Source organism: Candoia aspera, chromosome 10 (assembly GCF_035149785.1).
Source record: "Candoia aspera isolate rCanAsp1 chromosome 10, rCanAsp1.hap2, whole genome shotgun sequence".
In the NCBI taxonomy this organism is placed as follows: Eukaryota; Metazoa; Chordata; class Lepidosauria; order Squamata; family Boidae; genus Candoia; species Candoia aspera.
Genome location: NC_086162.1, coordinates 8607720 through 8629525, shown reverse-complemented (window position 1 = coordinate 8629525; position 21806 = coordinate 8607720). Strand labels below are relative to the sequence as shown.

Sequence of the window (21806 nt, the reverse complement as noted above, 5' to 3'; positions counted from 1 at the left end):
TCAACACTAGCATTAACACCAGATGAGCCATCAAACAGCACAATACACCCTAATCAAGGAACTATTAACTCAGGCAATCAACCAAGCAGCAAACAACAGCCCAATCAAGGAACTCCCAAGGAGAGAACAACACCCCCATCAACACAAGCAGGGCAAGCCACGGTATATAAACTGAGAGCAAGGCCCACTCCCTCTTTGCACTGAAGAAGTTGCCTAGTCTGGCAATGAAACATCTGCAAGAAAACAACAAGGCTCAGAGAGCACCAAGGACTCCACAATAATCTTCCAGATTTGTTAAGATCACTACTCCTAGAACTCCCAATTTCAGAGTTCTAGGAGCTGTAGTCCCAACACATCTGGATGGCTCTAAACTAAACAACAAGGCCACATTTTCGTGGCCTCCTAGAGCCTTTGGGATTTCTGTTAGCCCAGGACTGCAAAACTTGTGAATACGGCATACGCATATTATCAAACTTATCAAAACTTGATGAGCATCAACATACTACTCATCATACCTATGTTCTTCCATCGGAACTTCCTCATCCTCCCAGGGCCATCACTGTGAAGGTCTCCATCAATAAGGTACCTCTCCTGATATAAGCGCAACTGCCGTTTGTCATCATCGAGCATCATCTTCCTGGAGAGAAGGCATGCCAGAAAAGGGAACTTGATTAGTATTCATTCAGAAGACCTCCACAAAAGCTGAAGCACAACCATAGATACTTGCACTGGTATAGGGGCAGATACTTACATATGTATTTTATTGACTTGATCATGAAGTTCCCCATCCGCTGGGAGGACCTCATCAATAATATCTTCTTCGTACTCATTGAGTTCCTCGCCATCATATTCATCTTCGCTTCCCCTTTCACTCCCTGACAGCTCAGCCTCATCTTCCATGAAATCTTGCAGATTGCTGAAACAGTGGGAAAAAGAATGTAAGTTGAGTTCAAGAGGAATTAAAAGCGATACCGTTTACTACTGGAGTGAATGAATGGAAACAACAATCTGGCAAGGATCCCCAGTAGAGTCTCTTCTTGCAGTTCTGCTATTAGAAAATACTTAAACCAAGCAACGCAAGAGTTGTCCTGAGGTTCACAGGTGGAGAGCACACTTCTAACTCAGTGAACTATAGGGAGCCAAATGGAAGGCTGGAAGGAAAGTCCAAGCTAAGCTATAGCTGGGCTGCCACAATAAAGCTTCAACCGAAACATCAGCTCCCCGTTCCTTCTGCGTAAAGCTTAACAAGCTTCTCAGATAAGCTGTTTCTGAAAAGTCCTTTGGCCAGCATACTTCAACCTATTTTTTTCCATTTTGTTTTATGCAGTTCCATTCTGCTTTAAAAAAGCTATAAAATATTTATTTTATAGCAAGATTAAATCAAGGTTCACTTTGCCAGTAAGGTTAGCACGTGTCACTTACAATTTATTCTTCCTTCCTTCCCTTCGCTTCAGTTCTTCATCATCATCAAATTCTAACTCATCATCTCCTTCTTCCTCTTGAGCACTCTCTTCCTCCTCCTCCTCCTCGTTCTTCTCATCCTATTAATCCAGAAAAATATCTAGTTCATGAATTCTTGAAGGATCGTATCATATCCTTATCCTGTATCATATCCACCACCTCTATTTGTTCTTTTCTTTAAGACAAAGCTTTCCATTAGGAAGACTATGATTACACTAACTAGGAGCAAAAGAAAAAAAAATGCCCAGACTAGCAGTACAGACTAATTTCATCAACGGTTTTGTCAGGAGGGAAAAAAGGGAGCACATGTCTAAGTTTCAAGGCTGCTCAGAAACATGGGGGTTATCTGTTAAAATCTCAAAGACATCAAACAGGTGGCAGAACGTGGCAATGAGTGGGTAAGCTTCCAGTCTGCTGTACAGCTCTTCTCCAAAACAACAAAAGGGATGGTAAAGTATGCAAAATAAGAGAGGATAATGAACACTTACTTAATATAAATTATCTTATTGCAGAATCAAGTTGCTTAGTGAAAAATTTTACTCTGAGAAACAGATATCCTGCCCATTACCTACTAAAGGTAAAGGTAAAGGTTTCCCTTGACGTAAAGTCCAGTCGTGTCCGACTCTAGGGGGCGCTGCTCATCTCCGTTTCTAAGCCTTGGAGCCGGCGTTGTCATAGACACTTCGGGTCATGTGGCCGGCATGACGACACGGAACGCCGTTACCTTCCCGCCGAAGCGGTACCTATTGATCTACTCACATTTGCGTGTTTTCGAACTGCTAGGTGAGCAGGAGCTGGGACTAGCAACGGGAGCTCACCCCGCCACGCGGTTTCGAACCGCCGACCTTCCGATCGGCAGCTCAGCGGTTTAACCCGCAGCGCCACCGCGTTCCCCATTATCTGCCTGAAAATGGGTGAGAATAGGAGGATTTGTACTGACCAGCCGAACAGAATGCTGTTGCAACTGCTGCCAAGTTAGGACTGGAAACCATGTTTAAGGGCTTGGCCGGCACACATGCCTTATGCTCCATTTGGATATTGCTCAAATTGTGCACAGCACTTACCTCCTCACTGTCAAAGGCATGGTCATCTGTTAAAAGCTGGAAGTCTCCAAATTCCTCTTCTTCCTCTTCATTTTCCACCTCCCTGCTTGAAAAAAAGATGTTTAAAAGAAAAGGCAGCAGGAGGATAGCTAATTGGATGGGCCAGTTGAATTGCTGTATGCTCTGACTTAATTAACCACAACAGAACTTGGGAAACAAACAATTATTGGGTGCACTCATTTTATCTGACATAGCTTTTAAATTGGTATTCCACTCAATGGAAGCGCAAGGAGATATGCAAAATTCAGATTAAAATAGAAAGAAATGAAAATTGGAACTCGAATAGTCATTAACACAGCAAAAATTAAACCTTCGTCACAATAATACGTACATATATGTAAAAAGAAACATGAGAAAAGCACTTAAAACTCCATGAAATGATACTGGTATTTATCTTCCATCTAAAGCAAGGTTTCTCAACCAGGGTTCCATAGAACCTTAGGGTTCTGTGAACTGAGGTTCCCTGGGAGATCACGATTTATTTAAAAAACCGTTTCAAATTCAGGCAACATCACATTAAAGAGGTCAGTTTCATTCTCTATTTTTAGTTTAAGAACTCTGTGAATGCAGATATCCAGGCCTACCCATTAAACAAATACCATAGTTTTGTAACTTCTGGCCTCTATTTGAGCCTGAATGTGCAGGGGTTCCCCGAGGCCTGAAAAATATTTCAAGGGTTCGTCCAGGGTTAAAAGGGTTGCGAAAGGCTGATCTAAAGCACAAAAAAGAGAAGGGGAATTCCAGAATTAGGATGCTACTACTGAAGAGCCAGTCTAATTCTTTAGGAGCCATCACAACAGGGCTCTGATAATGGCTGCAGAACATGGAGAGATCAAGAGGGAGATGCTCCTGGCCTAAAATTGTTTAGGTGTTTACTGGTAAAACCAGCTTCTTGAAGTAGGTTTTGAAATAAACTGGAAGCCAGTGCTGTTGATTAAAGATCCCTCATACAGCCCATACAATGCATTCCACTGACATACATTTTCCATACGCAGTTCTCAAATATAGGTAAGGATGCATTATAGCAATACAAGCAAAAACCTGATGAAGGCATAGATGACTGAGGCAAGATCTGCCTTCCATGGAAAAAAACTGGGCAAAGGAACTCACGGCCACCTGATCTTCCAAGAGCAGGGCTCAATCCCAAAGCACCTGCAAGGACACATCCAGTGCTACCTATCTAGAACAGAACGCATTCCCAAGCACAAGTTGGCTTCTCTGTTGACCAACAAGAGTTCTGTCTTGTCTTGACTGAGCTTTAGTTTGTCCAAATCCAGTTCCTTACGACATCCTAGCTTTCTACAGACTATTCAGGACAGAAGGAGTGAAAGCATGCATGCCCTAGGTGTCATGAGCATAATGAGAAGACCTATTCAAGGCCAAAGCCCGGAGATTGACGTGACAGCGCTCCATACCTCTTCATTGCCATAGACCAGTTAAAGCTAATTTTCTTAATCTTCCTTCCAGTAAAAAGATGAGCATTAAGAGAAATGCTACCCCTTGTTCACAATCTGGCACAAAAGGAATTCAATCCTGCTAAAAAGTTGTGATGTTCAGTGGTAAGAAAATTTCACCTGATTAGAAAGGTTTTTTCTCCCGATCCAGAATTTGAAGCACTCATTATACACATGCCTCACTAACTACCATCCTATTAGTTGAACTGCAGAAGCTCCCTGTTATACTCCCCTCCCCAGGGATAGTTTGAAAAGCTAAGTATCTTGCATGTCTCCAAGCCTTACCTCTCAGCTGGAAAGGAGTTAGAAAAAAGAGGGAGAGGCTCAGCCACTGGCTCATCAGTACTACTCTTCTTTTGCAGTTTAGAAGTTGCTGAGGACACTTGAAAGGGAGAATCTGAGAAACCAGAGATTAGGTTGTTAGAACAGGATGTAACTGCAGATCCAAGTATAAGCCAGCTATTCCAGGTTTGCTTCTTCTGCTTTTTAAGTGGGATAGGGACAATTTTGTGCTACCCCAGGCATAGACAACATCTAGCCCCTGTGTCATTTTATCATGACCTCCGAATTCCTCTCTGACTGCCCTGCCAAAAATTAGCAGCATATTTTAATGTAGGAGGCCCACCAAAGACTGATATAAATCCTAAAAGAAGCTAAGCAGTTAAATAAACAAAAAACATAATCCCCAAACAGAAAAGACCAACCCCACCCATTGCATAATGTGGCCCCACCCATTTCACACCACTGTCCAAACTACTGAAGATCCTGCCCCTCCTCAAATGCCAGGGACAGGCTTTGGCCACCGCATAATTGCCCAGTACTAGGCTAGTTACTCTAAAAGAAACAGTCTCCCACAGAACAGAGCAGGGCTTTTTAAACTAAGCTCTGTGGAATCCCAGAATTCTGCAAGAAGTTGATGGGGCTCCGTGAGAGACTAAAGTGGGGGTGGGAGACATTTGCTCAAACACAACCAGGGGTGCCAACAGCAATATTTCTGAAGTACAACAGAATGGGTGGGGCCTGTTAGCTGCCATTCAGAAGCCCCACCCCCTTCCCAAGGACCTTTGTGCTCATGACAACTCATTATGTACAGTGTCTGAGAGCCAAGCAGCAAGGTTCTCAGATTTATTGATTTTATAAATTTATTCACCGCCCATCTCTCCCCTACGGGGGGACTCTGGGCGCCTTATTTATTTAACAAACAGGTTTCATGAAAAAAAAGCTGAAGACCCTTGGAATAGAAGAGCAAAGAGGTTAAGCACTCTCAGTTCAGTCAGCTGAGGGAAAAAAATGATGCTAACAGGTAGCCTTAAGTGCTTCCATTATTAATTATTCAACTTCTAGAATGGCTGTTGCTGTGGAACCAGCAAACCTTCTTGAGTACTGCATCACCCAGTTGGCACCTGAGGAAACAACCAGCCTGGCCCAGGGGCCAAATATAACTCTCACCCAGGGCTCAGAAATATAGGAGTTCCACTCATCGCCTTCCCTTGCTCGGCCTGCCTGCCTTTTGGCTGACCCGTAACAAATGGTGGATGCAGGATTCAGCACAAAGCCTACTGAAGACGAATGGAACAACTCCTTCTCAGATACACAAATCAGATCCCCTGTGGTTTTCAGAGGAGACACCAACTCACCCTGAGATGGAAATTTTCCAGAGCAAAGATTGAGCAGCTCCTCCATGTCTGGCTTCTTGCCACTGTCTGGGTTAGGAGAGTGCTGGTTCTGCCCAGAATACAGATCCAGCAGTTCCCCCATATTGGCATCCATCGCATTCTCATCCATGCTAGCCAAAGGCAGATGGCTCTTGCAGGACTGATATTTGTTCCGGTGAGGGCCAACGTTCAAAAACCTGAAAGTCAAGACTGGCTTTTATAAAAAGTCTGCTGCCCTTAAAGCCAATTCAGATAGCTATACAAATAGAACTTGCTTAACCATGGTTTACTGAATAAACTGCAACTGCCTGGCTAGACACAAAATAACTAAGCCGACCAGCAACAAATGAGCCCAATACTTTGAACCAGAATTTTGAAAGCCTGCCAGGTTATCGCTCTGCCCTTTCATATACTGAACAGAATCAACAAAGGGTTATTTTGAGTTTCTTTCTCATGCCTTCCTCTTTCCCAAGACCAATCTGGGAACAATTTTCTCTTAATGGTCCCCGCATACTTTCATCAAGATTTTATTAGCATTAGTCTGCACCAGGAAGCCTGTTTATCCATATAATCTCATCATGTATTTTTTAATCCGTGGTCTGTGTGCTTCCTGCTACCTACCCATCAGCATCAAGCAACTGACTCTGCGTGTCGTCTTCCAGGGAGAACTGAAATGGGAACCTCCCACTGGTTGGAACTGGGCTCTTCTCCTCAGGCGTAACATTGTAGAGATCCTGGGAATCCTCAATGGGTAGCGATGGCTCAGATGCCTTTCCAGAACTCTGAGCAGATCCCAAGCAAAACAGGAATTCATGAAAGATCGAATAACAAGGCGGATCTTAAGCAAAACCCACATCAGAATTCAAACAGGGAACGGGAGAGGAGGTGTCACAGAGAAGAGTGGCAGAGGACAATTGCAATAATACAGTTAACAAAACTAAGATCCACAGAATAACAACACTTGCACAGGCCAGAAGAGTCACATGCCTGGGAATCACTGGGAACCTGTGCATAAAAAGGCAGGTGTTACTCTCAAGAAATTGCCCTGTTCAGTCCTGGACTTTTGAAATAATTTCTTAGGAGGAATGATCTCAGCCACCCTCAAAGACATGGCTGTAAGGCTGAATTAGGGAGTCTGAACCTTCAAAATTATTCCATCTTTCAGGGCAGGGCTCCAAACGGTAAACGATGCCCAACATTGGAGCCTGCTTATCTAGATCCATTCCACAATTGTCTTTTTGCCTGCTGGAATTGGATGATCTGTGCTGGGAGGACAAGAGGAGAGCAACCCTGATGATCACTGATACTTTGGGGTGGCATTAGAGGAAGGGGCAGGGAGGGTGGGAATTCAAATACCAGCTCAAAGATGCAGAACTTACTCTAGAAACTTTCTAGCATCATTTAAAACTCTAAATGCTGTCTTGATCCTCTAACACTGGATGTCTTCGTACTCTTGTTTTGTTGATTAATTTATTGCACCACTTAAATTCTGAAAAGACTCGAAAGCAACAACTGCTTGCCTTAGAAGCTGAGCTGACGAAGCTCGTTTTGAAGAAGGCCGGGGAAGGAGAGCGGGCAGTTCCCATGGCAGAGAGGAAGTTGCCTCCACGTCCTGTTTGCTTATTACACGGCTGGTAAGAAGGAATCATGGAACCAATGAGCTCAAAGCTGCTGTTGTGGCTGTTCTCCTTCGCCAAGGTTGGCAACAGAAATGAATCTTCATCATCTAAGAGAAGGAAAAAGGCAAGAACAAGAGGGCAGAAAATAAGATCAGTTTTAGAGAAATCAAAATACAGTAGAAGTCCATGACGTGCAGCACTGCAGCTGCTTCAGAATAGGCTGTTTAAACTTTATAAAGAAGTGACATGATTTTAAAGAAATAACCCAATCAGCAGCATCTACAGGGGGACAAGGGAAGTCAGATGGTTGAAAGAAGCATTGCCGCGTTGCAACCCAAGCCCCACCCCTTTCCCAACAGCACTGGATCTCCTGGAGCAGAAGCACGTATCAACTGCTTGAGACACCTGGTTTCTACTGAGACATTGGAGATTTGCCATTAAAGAAGAGGAAATTAAGCAAGCACAAGCATGGAATAAGTTGCAGCTACACAAAACAGCAGCCCTCCGAATAAAACGAAAGCCTCCTGACCCTCACTGTAGAATCCTAGTAACGCATAAGCTGCTATATTCCGTGTCTCTCCCTCCTTCCACAATTTACAGGCACTCCGCTCCAGACACCGCTTTGTCACCAGGACACGCAGAAGGGTTAGGTTCTTCTGTTTCAGCAAATGCAGCAGGACTCGGGACATGCTTTGGAGGACCATGAAGCATGACTGTTTAGAGAAGCGCAGCTGGTTGGCCAGATCAGCCCCAGGGTTGGCTTCCTGAGAGGCTCTCCAAAATACAACCAAACTATTTGTCCACAGTTCCACTCAAAATGAAATAAGCAATGCCACTAATACATTCCACATGTTACATATCTTTCGGATGGTTCTAAAATAGCAGTTTCATAGTTTGAGGCCTGAGGACAGGGCCGCCCCCTCTTTTTTAATGGATGTGATCCACCCTGAGAGACAAGTGTGAAAAGCAGAGTTAAAAAGGCAGTAAATAAAAGATCTGCAATAACCTTGTCTTTGCTCACCACAAAAAGGATAGAAAGAAACAACACGGGGGCAGATACTCTACCTGGCTTGTCTGCTGACTTGCCCATGGCTTCTTCCATCTCAACTTTTTCACCTGCCAGAGAACATCTGCAAAAAACCATGTAAGATATCAATATGATTTATCAACATAATTAGTTATCCACATGATTTATTTCAAATACATCTTAATGATTAGTTTTCTCACAATTTAGACTTTTTGAAAAATGCACTGAGCAATTCCACTTTCTGAAAAGAAAATACAGCAGGTTAACTTTATAAATAAATAAAGATCCATAAATACAAAGGAATACAGAGATGGGAACATGGTTCATCAAGACATTATCGGTAGCGCTCAACAGAGTTACAATAGATATTTCCTATTGGCTCTCACAGAACAGGTTTTGGGGCACACCAAAAGCAGTATTTTTTTCTGGATTTTTAAAGTACCCTGTTTTTGAAGAATTGTCTTTAAATAGTAGCAATGTTGACTCTGTGGAGGAAGGCTTTGGAACAACACTGCAGGGCCCAGAGTTAGCTGCGTGGTCTTCATCAGCGGATTCTTTTTCTGTTTCTTTATCACCCTCAAGATCTTGCTCCGCAAGCTCTTCATTTTCCTCCTCAATCTCTCCAAGGAGATCTTCTAGGCCCTAATGGGATAAACACACATACATATACGCAAAAATCCAGAATGAGTGAAACAGAACTATTTGTTGAAAGTAAACATCCTTACAGGATGGGTAAAAACTTTCATTATAGCCTTGACAGTAAGCTCACAAAGGGAACAGATGTGTGTATAAATCTGTCTCAAACACTCCAGAAGTCTTTTTTCCTAGAATTTACTGTTATAATGGAACGGCGAAAAAGAGATAGCTTGCAGCCACCTCAGGCTGTTCTGTCCTTTTTCCATGTTACACCAGTGTTTCTCAACCTCAGCACCTTTAAAATGTGTGGACTTTAATTCTCAAAATTCCCCAGCCAGCATGGCTGGCTGGGGAATTCTGGGATTTGGAAGTCCACACATCTTATTGCTGAGGTTGAGAAGCACTGTGTTACACAGTTAAACCCCAGTACAATCTACCTTGTCCTTGTTCTTTCCAAAAGCGTTGGGCCAATGCTTCCAGAATTCTGAGCCAGGCTGACCAAGAAGGTACTAGGTTGGAGAAGGCTGCCACAGCATTTAAGACTAATGCCAGGGGCAAACTCCAGCAGAATTAAGGTGCACCTGATGTTTCAGTTGGATCTTGATCGCTCAGGGAGGACATCAACGTTGCATAGTCCAGAAGCCTGCCCTTACTACAGGAGATATATTTATGCTGTTTTTCCTGCCAAAGGACCCCAAATAACACACAAAACCCAATAAAAGCAATTGGTACAGATTAAGAAAACCAATCAACAGGAAAACTATCTCCCTTAAAGCATAATAATACAATTATAGGAATTACTAGAATACAACGTATTAAGAATTTACTTAAAGATAGTATGGTTCTGGAGCAGTGGCTAACCTAAAAATGCTTATCTGAACAAATATGTCTCAGTTGACATTAAAAGCCAGGTAACGTTGAGGCAATTGTAATTTCCCTGGGCAAGAGTTCTAGAGCCACAGTGTCACCACTGAGAAAGCCCTGCTCCTAACTACCACACTACAAGGCAGATCCAGCAGCCAGCTCTGTGGCCTGATGCCTGCTCTCTGGCTGAGTCCTAATATTGTACTGCAGCGTTTTACTTCTAAGGACTTTCTACAAAATGAGCAAAGACTGTGCATCAGGAAGCCTTCTTCTGATATTTATTCTATTGGTAGCAATTGCAGAACTGGCCTCTCCCTAGGCGTAAGTGTGAATAACAACAACAACAATAAATCTAAAGCAAACTCAAAATACCTGTCCCTTACAACTCCGCCTTTCCTGGAAAGCAGGTATGAGATCCAGCAAAAGTATATTCCAGGATTCAAAAAGAATCCTGAATTCGCACATTCCTTGCTGCGTGGCCAGAGCGCCCCCAGTAACCATGTCGCGACATGCGGCTGGGAGGAAGGGGCAAAATGCAAATCAAGGACTGAAGCTCCTCCTTGCTTTACCTCTTCTTACAGTAGCTGGAGAGAGAAACGCTTGAAAAATGAAAACACTGTGCGGGAGACTGTAGGAAAAGAGGATGGAGTACAACCCACTTGGTATTTTGCTCGTTTCTCTCCCAGACAAAACTGCTGAGCAGGACTGTGAGTTCAACTGAGTGCTGTCACGACATCCTCAGCTTCATCTCCTACCAGCACTTGTTTGATGAGTGTACAACTAAGTGTAATGGAATGTGAGAATGACTTTGGGGGGGTGGGCGGCAAGATGCTGCCTAGGGAACAATCAGATAAAAGGGGGAGGAGCCCACAACTGAGTAATGGGAACAGAAAGAAACTTAGAAAGAATCTGCCCTAACTGATCAGACGGTAAAAAGGGACGGCAGGAGATCTGTACTTTCAGACTTGCAAGATTCTGTTAATGTAGCCTTAACAATAACGTTAGAGGTAGCTCATCTGGTCATGTTTCCTGTCTGGTGCACCTGGGAGAGCTGACATCAATCGTGCAAGTCTGAAAGTACAAACCTCCCACCATCCCTTTTTACCACCTGACCAGTTAGGGCGGATCCTTCCTAAGTTTCTTTCCCTTCCCGTTTCGCAGCTGCGGGCTCTTCCCCCTTTTATCCAATTGCCCCCTAAGCAGCATCTCTTCTCCTGTCTTCCAAGGTCATTCTCACATTCATTAAGGAAAGAGATGGAACAGCCGCTCCACAACTTAGCGTCCTCCAGCTACATGGAACGTAATCATGAATAATGGCCTGGCCGGCACAATAGAGGCAGAGAAGGCATTTCAGCATCGCATGGACCGTCACTTGAACTTCTGCGCCTTTATTTCCCTGCTTCTTGAGAGCAAAGCTCTTCTTGATTAACCGGAATAGCCCTGGGTATGGAAAACAGGGATAGGTGAGTTTTCTGACTGCAAAGCCACCCAATTATTAAGCCTACAAGGCATTCCACCCCCACACACACACATTTCAGTGCTTGGCTCTGGACAGCTGAAGCCTTTAGAACTCTTCATTACTTAATTATGGGCGGAGGGGGGGGTATTTGTTTCAAAGGTTTATCTTTCTCGCAGCAAGCCAAGAATCTCTCTTTATCAGCATGCCAATTATCGCAATTCCCTGGTTGATTTCTAGCCAACTACATGCAGAAACTTGCCAAAGGAGGCAAAAAGAAAGGAAAGAGACCTCCTGATTGGCTTCTTCTCCTTCTCCTTCTTCCTCCTCCTCGAATTCATCCGACATCTCCTCCTCCTCCTCTTCCTCCTCCTCCATCACCTCCTCATTATCCAGTTTGAACAGCGCATGCCGCTTCTGGCGTTCTTCTGTCCTGCGAAGCTTCATGGCTGCCTGCAGCTTAGCCTTCAACACCTGCAACTTTTCACCTGGGCAGTCAGGAAAAGACAGGTATAGCGGATCTCCATATTAAGATGTAAGCAACACACCCTTTTAGTTTATTGCCTCAGGCTGTCATTTTAGCAAAGCTGCACGCAGCTGAACTAAAAAGCAGTAACAGAGTACCTGAGAAGGGAAGGACATTTCACAAACTGACTGGAAGAGCTTCATTTTCCAAGGCAGTTAAATCAATCAGTCAACAGCTTTTGCTTCAAAGCATTTCCAGGACTGTGTTGCTCCCCAGGCCTCAGAACAAGACCCCGACTATTCCACCATCCACAATCTGGGATGTTAATACTGCCTAGCAGAGGAAGACTTCACCATTAAAAAACACATGTACAGGTAGCCCTTGTTTAGCAACCACAACTGGGACCGGCAACTTGGTCATTAAGTGAAGCAGTCGCTAAGTGAAACAGTGACTGTGCTTATGATCTTATTTCAACTTTCCTTTGCTTTACAGACCTGCAAAGGTCATAGATGCGGAGACTGGTTGTAAAATTAGTTTTTCTGAAGTTTGTATTTTTTTATTAGAAATGTTCGGTGTAATAAAATATACAAAACAAAAAAGACAGAAAATAGGAAAGAGAAACAAGAAATTGAAAGAAAAAAGAGAAAAAGCATACAACTGTACCTTCTGCCCTTCTTTCTATCCAGTAATTGTTATCTTAAACTTTTCCCCAAACTCTGTCTTGTTTTTTAGTAAAGTTACTTTTTCATCACTGTCATATCTGCGAACTGTCACTAAATGAGGCAGTTGCTAAACAGGGACTACCTGTACTGAGATAAAGCTGAAATACTATCTCTCTTATTTGGAATCTGCATGTTGATGGCAAAACACTGCCTCCTAACAAATGGAAGAACTCTTCCCCCCACCCCCCCAACTTTCCTGATACAAGCTGTGGCTTGTATTTTAATTTTTTTTAAATATAATTTGTTGTCACTTTTGAATTTACGATAGTTGGTTTTACTTGTAAGCTGCCTTGGTGAAATTTGTATGAACAAAATTAACCCATATAATCATTATATAAATACTACAGTAAATGATAATATTTAGATATTTCCATAGACGTTTAAAAAAAAAGAAATGGAAATTAACAGCTCCCACAATAGCCTCATGATGCAGTGGCTTGCCCCAAATTTCTAGATCTCCCTTCATATGCACTGATCAAGGACAGTCAAGTGATCCAACCATATCCTTATGCTTTTTGCAGTGGCGTCGAACACAGATGGAAACCATTTTTCTGTTGAGGGCTACATTCCCTCCATCCAAGGCTTCATACTGGGTAGGGCAAAAATATGAAGGGATGGGACCAAAGCTAACAATGGTTGGGACATCCCTTCTCTCTCTTGATATCCATGCGTATTCCAAGCAGCAGGCTGAAAAGGCTAAAAGGACAGCTTGTACCAGAAATATGAACTGATTTCTTGTATGGGATGGCAGAAATGAGGTCAAGAGCTGTATGTAATTAGGCCAAGGGGCTGCCGATTGGCCCCTCTTGTAGCAGTTCATGTGATTTGATTCATCATTTAGGATTTGGCTTGTCACCTGCTTAAGGAGTTCTAAACACTCTTATCAATATCTACCAAAATTTAGATATGGCCAAAAGTAATGACTCATTCTATGAAATAAACAGACAAGTCTTTGGAGAGGTTTTGAGTAATGTATTTGTGATGAGATGAGGACCCTAAAGAGACACTGCCCTTGTTTAAGATGGTATTTTCCGATATTTGAATTCAAAGTTTAATCAATCACAAATCTGCTGTCTAGTCAAAAGTGTTTGATATTCAATTAGGGGTCCTTCTTAGTGCATCATTTTGAAAAAATTAATCTATGTCCACCTTAACTCCAGTTAAGTGTCTGACTAATCCTGTGTTGGTGGCTATGTTCACATGACACAGGTGAGATAGACTTCAAATTTTATAATTTCCTGGGCAGCACAGAACTGAAGTCTAGCACACACTGAAGGTACCCTGTTTACGATCCGCTGATATAATGGTAGAGCTCCCTTTGTGTCAAGCACCCTAGTTCCAGGAGAGCCAATACTGTACATTAAACCTTGAATCTGTGCTCTAAGCATACCTGGTTTAGTGTGGGTTGCATCCTCTACCATCTCTGTAGCCAGCATTACTGGTACCACATCTGCTTTCAGCTCCTCCTGGCCATCATTCATCATCTCTTTACGAATAATATTCAAGCTCACCATTCGTTCTGTCTTCGGTCTGGCTGTGTGAAACGCATGCTTTACAAAGCGTTCTTTCAAAGCTTCTAGCTCTACAAAATAAAATTTTAAAAAACCCAAAAGAAATTTACTATAATCATTTGTGAAATAATTATACCTTTTCCAATTTTTAAAAGCCAATTCAAAACTGGATCTGCCTCTAACTGAATTCTGCTAAGTTTCTTCATATTTCTGTTGCAGATAGAAAACAAACTTTTCTCTTGAACAAAGCATAAAATGCCACAGATCTGAAATCAAGACTCAAATGTAAAAGGTTACCGTTCTTGCTCACACATTTTCATTTAAGAATGAAATGTTTGAATGAGGATCCCCCAAATGGTACTTCACCTATCAAGAAGGGTCAGGTTTATATTAGCTTCTACAAATTAGGAACTGCCCCAGTCATAATAGGAAGAGTTCTTGAAATGGAAAAAATTTTTTTTTTTCATTTCCTCCTTTTCTTGCATCTGCCGCGTTCCATAATGATTATCATGGATATCTACGCAACAGAGTTTATTATTTCAAACGTGAAAACAAGCTGAAGAAAACAGCTCTCATAAAGTGGTAAGAAAAAATATTTGGGACCATCCTTGTCATAAAATGAGTTCTGGAAGTATTCCTTTATTGGTGTAATTTCCACTGCTTGCTTTTAAAAAGTCAAATTACCTTCTCTTTTGCTTGACCACAGCAGGACATACAGCAAAAAGTTGGGCAGAAAAAAATAAATCCAAAACTCATTGATTGGATGGCTACAATATTTATAAGAATTATCTCTCTGCTTTTTTAGTCAGTGTTGTCCCTTTTTTTCCGTTCTTGCTTTCAAGTCAAATTATACATTTAAGTTCCACACGTTAAAGGAATTTATTACAGGTAGTCCTCAACTTACTACGGCAATTGGGACCAGAATTTCTGTCACTAAGTAATGCGGTCATAAAGCGTGACCTCATTGCTTAGTCATGGCAATCCACACAGTCCTGGGGGCCGCTGTTAAGTCAGTGGGGAAGCTGGCAGGAAGTTGCAAGTCCCAGGCAACTTACAAGCAGGCCAGAAGGCAGGTGAGTGGCTGCTGCCAGGTGGGGGATGGCATGCCAGGGTGTGAGGGAGGGGTGGCAAGGCTCAGGGAGGGTGCACAGGGGTACAAGGGGGTATGTGAGGGCATGAGGGAGGCAGGGCAAGGGTTGGGGAGGTTGTGCGAGAGCGTGAGGGAGGTGCGGTGAGGGTTGGGGAGGGCGTGCGGGTGTGGGTGGAAGGCGCGACGAGGCTCAGGGGGGGTGCATGGGGATGTGAGAGTGGCATGGCAAGGGTCAGGGTTGTGAGTGAGTGGCTGCTGCAAGCACAGCGGGGCTCGGGGAGGGTGCATGGGTGGGGGAGACTCACCCCAGCGACTTGCGACCTTCCCTGCCAGCTTCCCCACTGACTTTCTGGGGAAGCCGGCAGGGAGGGTTGCAAAGAGAGCCAGTTTGGTCTAGTGGCTAAGGCTATGGGCTAGAAACCAGGAGACTGGGAGTTCTAGTCCCACCTTGAAAGCCAGCTGGGTGACCTTGGGCCAGTCCCTCCCTCTCAGCCCAACTCATCTCAAAGAGTTGTTGCTGTGGGGAAAATAGGAGGAGAAAGGCATATTAGGTATGTTTGCCGCCTTGAGTTACTTATAAAAATAATAAAGGTGGGATAGAAAATAAATAAATAAAGGGTGATCATGTGATTGCAGGGCGCTGCAACCAGTCATAAGTGTGAGCCGGTTGCCAAGCGCCCAGATCGCGATCACATAACTGCAGGGGTGCTGGGATGGCCAGAACTCCAAGGACCAGTCATATCCACTATTCATTCAGTGCCATCATAACTCTGAACGGTCGCTGAACGAATGGTTGTAAGTCAAGGACTACCTGCATGCAAGTTTGGCAAACTGATCTGACAAACTATGGCACAATCTTTGATAAAGAATCGATTACTGTATTAAATTGTTCAGGAAAAAATGCCACAGAAAATGTCTTTCCCACCTCCCCACAAATCTCTCAAAGTAAATTCCTGCCCTGGAGGGTTTTCGACACAAAGGGGCATGGCACAGTGTGACCCCTTAAACCCACATTCATCTCAACAATCTAAGCAGGGTAAGGTGTTAGTTGGTACCACACCTCTGTTGGGTTCAGGTTCATCAAGGTTAATGAATGACTGCTTGTCAGAACATAGCCTAGGCTTAATACTCAGATCCACCCCCAGCTCCCGTAGCCGATCCAACTTGGACTTCTTTATTTTGTCAGCAGGAACTTCCACCCCTGCCTCCAGGTATTGAATGGGTTCTTGGGGTACCACATGGAATTCCAGTGATTCCACTTCCCTTTCTTCAACCGTATTTCCTTCCAGTTTCCCCTCCAGTGGTTTGATGGATTCAGCGGGGACTTCATTAAGCTCTCCTTCTTTCCTGGAATTTAGCTCCTCCTCAAATTCTGTTTTGGAATCATCATTCTGCTTATCTTGTTCAGGGCAATGGTCTATCAGATGTTCCATTTCCACCCCAGAAGAGCTGCCTAGACTGACAGCCAAAGGATTCGCTGGATCTGAAGTTGGCAGATCCAATATTCCTGGCTGGAGAAGCTGTTCTTTCCCACCGTTACGGCAGCTGATATCGGAGTTCCTTGTCACGGCATCTTCTCTGTACAGGCTGCGTTGAGTTTTCATTGATCTGTTCAGCCAGACAGAGATAAATCAGCAACATCCTCCTTTCCATTTAACTCAGTCACTTCAAAATGTGAGAAAATCAAGCTAAAGCTATAGAGAATATAAAAGGGATCCATATGAAATAAATAATCATGGCTGGATCATTGCCATGTTCGCCACATGTGGCTGACCTTGAAAACCACTCAGAAGCTACACCTAGTGCAGAATGCAGCAGCACAGGTAATGCTGGGCATGCCTTGGTGTGCCCATATAACTCCACAGCTCCATCACCTGCCCTGGTTACTGGTCCAATTCAAGGTGCTGGTTATCACCTATAAAGCCCTTCATGGCACAGGGCCAGGTTGTCTGAGGGACTGCTATCTCCCATGGTTTTTATCTGTCTGGCAAGGTCAGGCAGAGTTGATGCCTTCTGCAATAATATCCCTCCAGAAATTCGTGTGGCTCACACCCTAATGATGTTCCAGAAGTCTTTAAAAATGTAGTTGTTCTCCCAGGCCTTCATGTAGGATGACTGTGGAGCCCTATTAGTGTTTTATTATGTAGGATATTGTTGTCCAGATGCTCTAGTTCCTTTTTATTATTTTTCTGTTTTAAATTGTAAATTCTCCAGAGACATTCAATCAATCAATCAGTCAATCAAGTCTTATTATGCTTCATACAATATTTCTGACAAAATTACACTTCATAACCTACGAAGCAACAACAGAAATGTCTGCAAGCAAACAGCCAAGCTTAAAGAGCACCAAGGACTCCACAGTTATTACTACACTTATTAAATAGTGCATATAACTACCTTTTTGTAATTAAGAAACAGAGCCCAGTAAAATATGAAAATTCAACAAAGCACAAAAAACCAAGGAAAAAATGCTATTACAGCAGTATATCATACATTATTTAAAAGGGGCAAGGACAAACTGTGGACTCTGAATTAAAGAGAATTCTTCTTCAAGTTTATCCAGTTTTGTCCAGGAAAAACAAAGAGCATTGAGAAAGTTTCTGAGATTGAAAACTATGCAAGTTTGCTTATTTTATACAATATCCTTGGGATTTGCTTGTTAAAGCACAAAGCTGGGACAGGCACCGAAACTCAATTCTTAACATTTAAAAACTTTTCCAGAGACACCTCTGATTTCTGAAACTGCAGCAAGCATATTTTCACAGCCACAAAATGTAGAAATATATTTTTCTTTTCTTTTAGTAATCCTTGAAAGCTGGATCATGCACCCAATCACAAGTTATGCTATTCCAACATGCCAGCAAAGAACATTGAGAAGTTAGGACAGTATGAATTAAAGGAAACTGGACTTACTTCAGCAAAGTCATTGCACTTCCTTGGAAAGAAGGACGAGGTTTGTGCTTGAAAAACTCCTGCACACTTTTGGTTTCTGGCAGGTGATACGGTAGAGGCATTGCAGCTTCTACCATGAAAAAATTAGGAAATCAGTCCAAGCAATACCATTAATTGCATTACTATCATAACATCACTTTAAATTTAACAAAAACGCAAGAATATCAAAATTATGAAGCTGATTTTCAGCATAAGCCAGGTAGCTTGGTAGACTATGTAGCACAGTACTCCCTACTTTGAGAGGAAATTTATTTCCATTGTCAGGCAATTTAGAATTCCTCTCCCTTTTTTAAAAACTGCAGATGCCAAGATTTGAAAACCTAGGCATTCTTGCATGCAGCTATGGTTCCTTCCTTATTTAATCAGTATTCATGATCTACTTTGCTAGATTCTGGGGAAGTATTTGAATGTAGAGAGCCAGTTTGGTGTAGTGGTTAAGGCTTCAGGCTAGAAACTGGGAGACTGTGAGTTCCAGTCCCACCTTGGGCACAAAGCCAGCTGGGTGACCTTGGGCCAGTCACTTTCTCTCAGCCCTAGGAAGGAGGCAATGGCAAACCACTCCTGAAAAACCTTGCCAAGAAAACTGCAGGGACTTGTCCAGGCAGTCTCCGAGAACTGGACACTATTGAACAGATTAAAAAAAAAATTGAATGCAGCAAACCGGCTGGGTGACCTTGGGCCAGTCCCTCTCTCTCAGCCCAAGAGCCAATCAGGTGTGGTAGGAGAGTTCTAGTCCCGCCTTAGGCGTGGAAGCCGGCTGGGTGACCTTGGGCCAGTCCCTCCCTCTCAGCCCAACCCACCTCACTGGGTTGTTGTTGTGAGGGAAACAGGAGGAGGAAGGAGTATGAGGTATGTTCGTGGCCTTGAGTTATTGATAAAAATAATAAAGGTGGGACGTTAAATAAATAAATAAATAAATTCACATCCAAGTCTGTTAATGAGCCTCCAAATGTCTACAATAGCTAGGTGGTGCTACTTTTGCTATGGCCGCCTGCAGGATCTCTGCCAGTCCTATCTACCCTATCTATGACTGCCTTTTTCTGCTAATGGCTGGCATCTGCTTGGACTTGGAGGAAGATGCTCTTAGAAGAAGGGGGAGAGGACAGCACAAGCAAGAAACATACAAACGTGCATCAAGAAATGCAAAGGCCGAGCGAAACTGGGAGTAAACCCACAACTTTCCCCATTAAAAAGACAAAAAACACATCAGAATCCTACTATTTTATTTTTAAATCATATATAATAAAAGGTAAAATAAACTGTTCTAAGTTTTTAAGTAACACAAGCTAAATTAAAATATAAGCAGGGGAAAGTGTGGCGATGCTTGTGTTAAAGCAGTCGAAACTTCAGTATTTAAACTTTCGTGAAAAATGAAAAATTTAAGGATCATAAACAAGAACTGCTCTGCTATACATCAGATGCAGAAATGAATTTTCATAAGACATTAACATTATTTTGAGCACAAACTCCCAAACACTTTTCCTCAGCCTTTTCCTAGAAAACAATGTATTTATTTGATATAAGGAAAGCAAAGTTCAAAATATATAACCCTTTTTTTAAACTTTGTCAAATTACTGCAATGTCTTCTGTATTATCAGCCTACTGTTGTTAAACAGACAAAAATAAGAAAAGCTACTTTTCTTAGACTTTAGCAGCTCATAGCTCTATTTGATATGAAAATTAACATTTATACGTAAATCAAATCTATCCAGTGATCAAATTTATTTGTAATTATTTTTTGAATTAGCTTTAATTTCTCAATTTTGTACACTAAACATACTTTTCGGTGCAAATCAAGTTAATTACTGTGCTACAGGAAAATTGCCACTGGTATGTCTTAAAAGCATTACAGAATCTCCGCCTTTTCATACCTCTAACAAGTCGCTGGCTCTCACTATGCAGCTGCTTGTTCTCTTCTTTAGTTAACTTGGCTGCTTTCTGCTTCTAAAGAAAGGAAGGAACATCTTGGAATAAAAACTGTTTTAAAAACAGACACCCAGTTTGGTCTAGTGGTTAAGGTGCTGGGCTAGAAACCAGAAGACTGTGAGTTCTAGTCCCGCCTGAGGCCTGAAAACCAGCTGGGTGACCTTGGGCCAGTCACACTCTCTCAGCCCAGCTCAGCCCACCTCACAGGGTTGTTGTGGTGGTGAAAATAGGAGGAGGAAGAAGGAATATTAGGTATGTTCACCACCTTGAGTATTTATAAAAATAAAGGCAGGATAGAAAATAAATAAATAAAATAAAAAACAGTAAACCAGCATATTGTTTAAATATAATTAAAAATTAGACAGGCAGAGGATGGAAAATGCATGCCACCATACAAATCTCTACTTAAAAGTTAAACAAAAGCTGGAAAAAAAATAAAGCCACGCTTAAGCCAATATGGAAAAAAAATATATTTACCTTTCTAGATTCTTTTAAAAGCGGTCCCTCATTTTCATTCGCCACATATTTGTAATCCTCACTCTCAAAAAATAGCTGTTTGGGACCAAAAAGGGAATCTGTTAATTTTCATCCCATATATGAGGGACTGCCGTTCCAAAAATTGCTTATGTAATTTTCATACACACTCTTTCTCTAATCCAAAATGCATTTCTACACCTTCCGTGGCATTTGCTGCAAAATCATACCCAACTTTGCTCAGCCCGTGCTTTCAGGGTATCTCATTGTGGTATATTTGGAATAGCAAACTCTCCCTTCACTATATTGCCCTGTTCACATCTGCTAGATGAAAGCCTGAAATTTTAATGGGTGCAGAGTGCAGAGCCAGTACATATATTTCAGCTACCCCCATGCAGTTTTATTGCCTTCTAAGCATAATGAATAATGGTAGCTTCCACTATGAAGATTATAGCCATTTGAATAGTCCTCCTTTGGATAAAGACAACAAGACAAAAAACCTGCTGGACTTTCATAAGGCCCTAAAAACCTGGTTCTGTGCCCAGGCCCGGGTCCCCAAGTGCAGGGACCCACTTCTTGGTTGTGTAAGAGATTTGGGTTGTTGGTTCTCAGCTGCTTGTATTTTAACTTCTATAATGTTTGTTATTTTTATTTCATTTTAATTCTGTTGCTGCCCAGAGCCACTCACTGAGATGGGCGGCTATATAAATTAGATAAATAAACGAACAATTTTTAATAACTTCTAAGAGTATGTTTCAGACCACTCCTTTAAATGGAAAGTTCAAGCCAAGTGCAGAATACTTCTTCCCTTAGAGGTCCACTACAAACTCAAATCTCAGAAGAGACAAAAAATTCTCCTGTTTGGATTTGAATTTCATATTTGGAATACACTGGATGAACAGGTGTGAAGAAATTTTGATAAGTAAAAATCAGACAATAGGACAAGCCAACCTTTTTGGTTGTTTAGCCAATTTCAAAAATGTATAATACATTCTGGGAAATGATTTTACACTGCTTTTAAATACCCAACATTCACCTGTCTAAACAAAGACAACAGTTTAAATTGATGCAAAGGAGCAATGACAAAAGATCATTAGTCTAAATTACACAATTTATTTAAATACAAATTCAGTGGAATTGTTACTGAATAATTCTTAAATATTTTCCTGTAATATTGTGGGCTATAGATTGCTTTGGGCAGATTTCTTCAAGCCCAACTACACACTGGCTGAGTTTGCAAGAATGGGTAGCCATGCCAAGCTGTAGCTGGGGAATGGGAGGGGTTTTGTTGGGACTGCGGGAAAGCGGATAAAGCCAGTGGCTTAATATTCTAATTACCCTTAGAAACTGCTTATACAGTTTATGTACAAAATAGAAAAAAATAAATACG

At 42.3% G+C, this 21806-nt stretch overlaps 1 protein-coding gene across 1 annotated transcript in view; it reads right to left on the bottom strand.

Annotated features, from left to right (window-relative positions):
* CLSPN (claspin) overlaps positions 1–21806 on the bottom strand; it is a 38254-nt gene that overhangs the window by 10447 nt on the left and 6001 nt on the right. Inside the window, exons 5-20 of the mRNA XM_063312081.1 lie at positions 20420–20494; positions 19888–19960; positions 17978–18086; positions 16125–16672; positions 13854–14045; positions 11567–11763; positions 8762–8961; positions 8358–8422; positions 7194–7399; positions 6295–6455; positions 5656–5870; positions 4304–4415; positions 2526–2607; positions 1423–1541; positions 752–916; positions 516–637 (exon numbers count right to left, since the gene is read on the bottom strand). Coding sequence (XP_063168151.1) covers positions 516–637; positions 752–916; positions 1423–1541; positions 2526–2607; positions 4304–4415; positions 5656–5870; positions 6295–6455; positions 7194–7399; positions 8358–8422; positions 8762–8961; positions 11567–11763; positions 13854–14045; positions 16125–16672; positions 17978–18086; positions 19888–19960; positions 20420–20494 — 2641 coding nt within the window. The remainder of the gene's footprint in view (positions 1–515; positions 638–751; positions 917–1422; positions 1542–2525; positions 2608–4303; positions 4416–5655; positions 5871–6294; positions 6456–7193; positions 7400–8357; positions 8423–8761; positions 8962–11566; positions 11764–13853; positions 14046–16124; positions 16673–17977; positions 18087–19887; positions 19961–20419; positions 20495–21806) is intronic.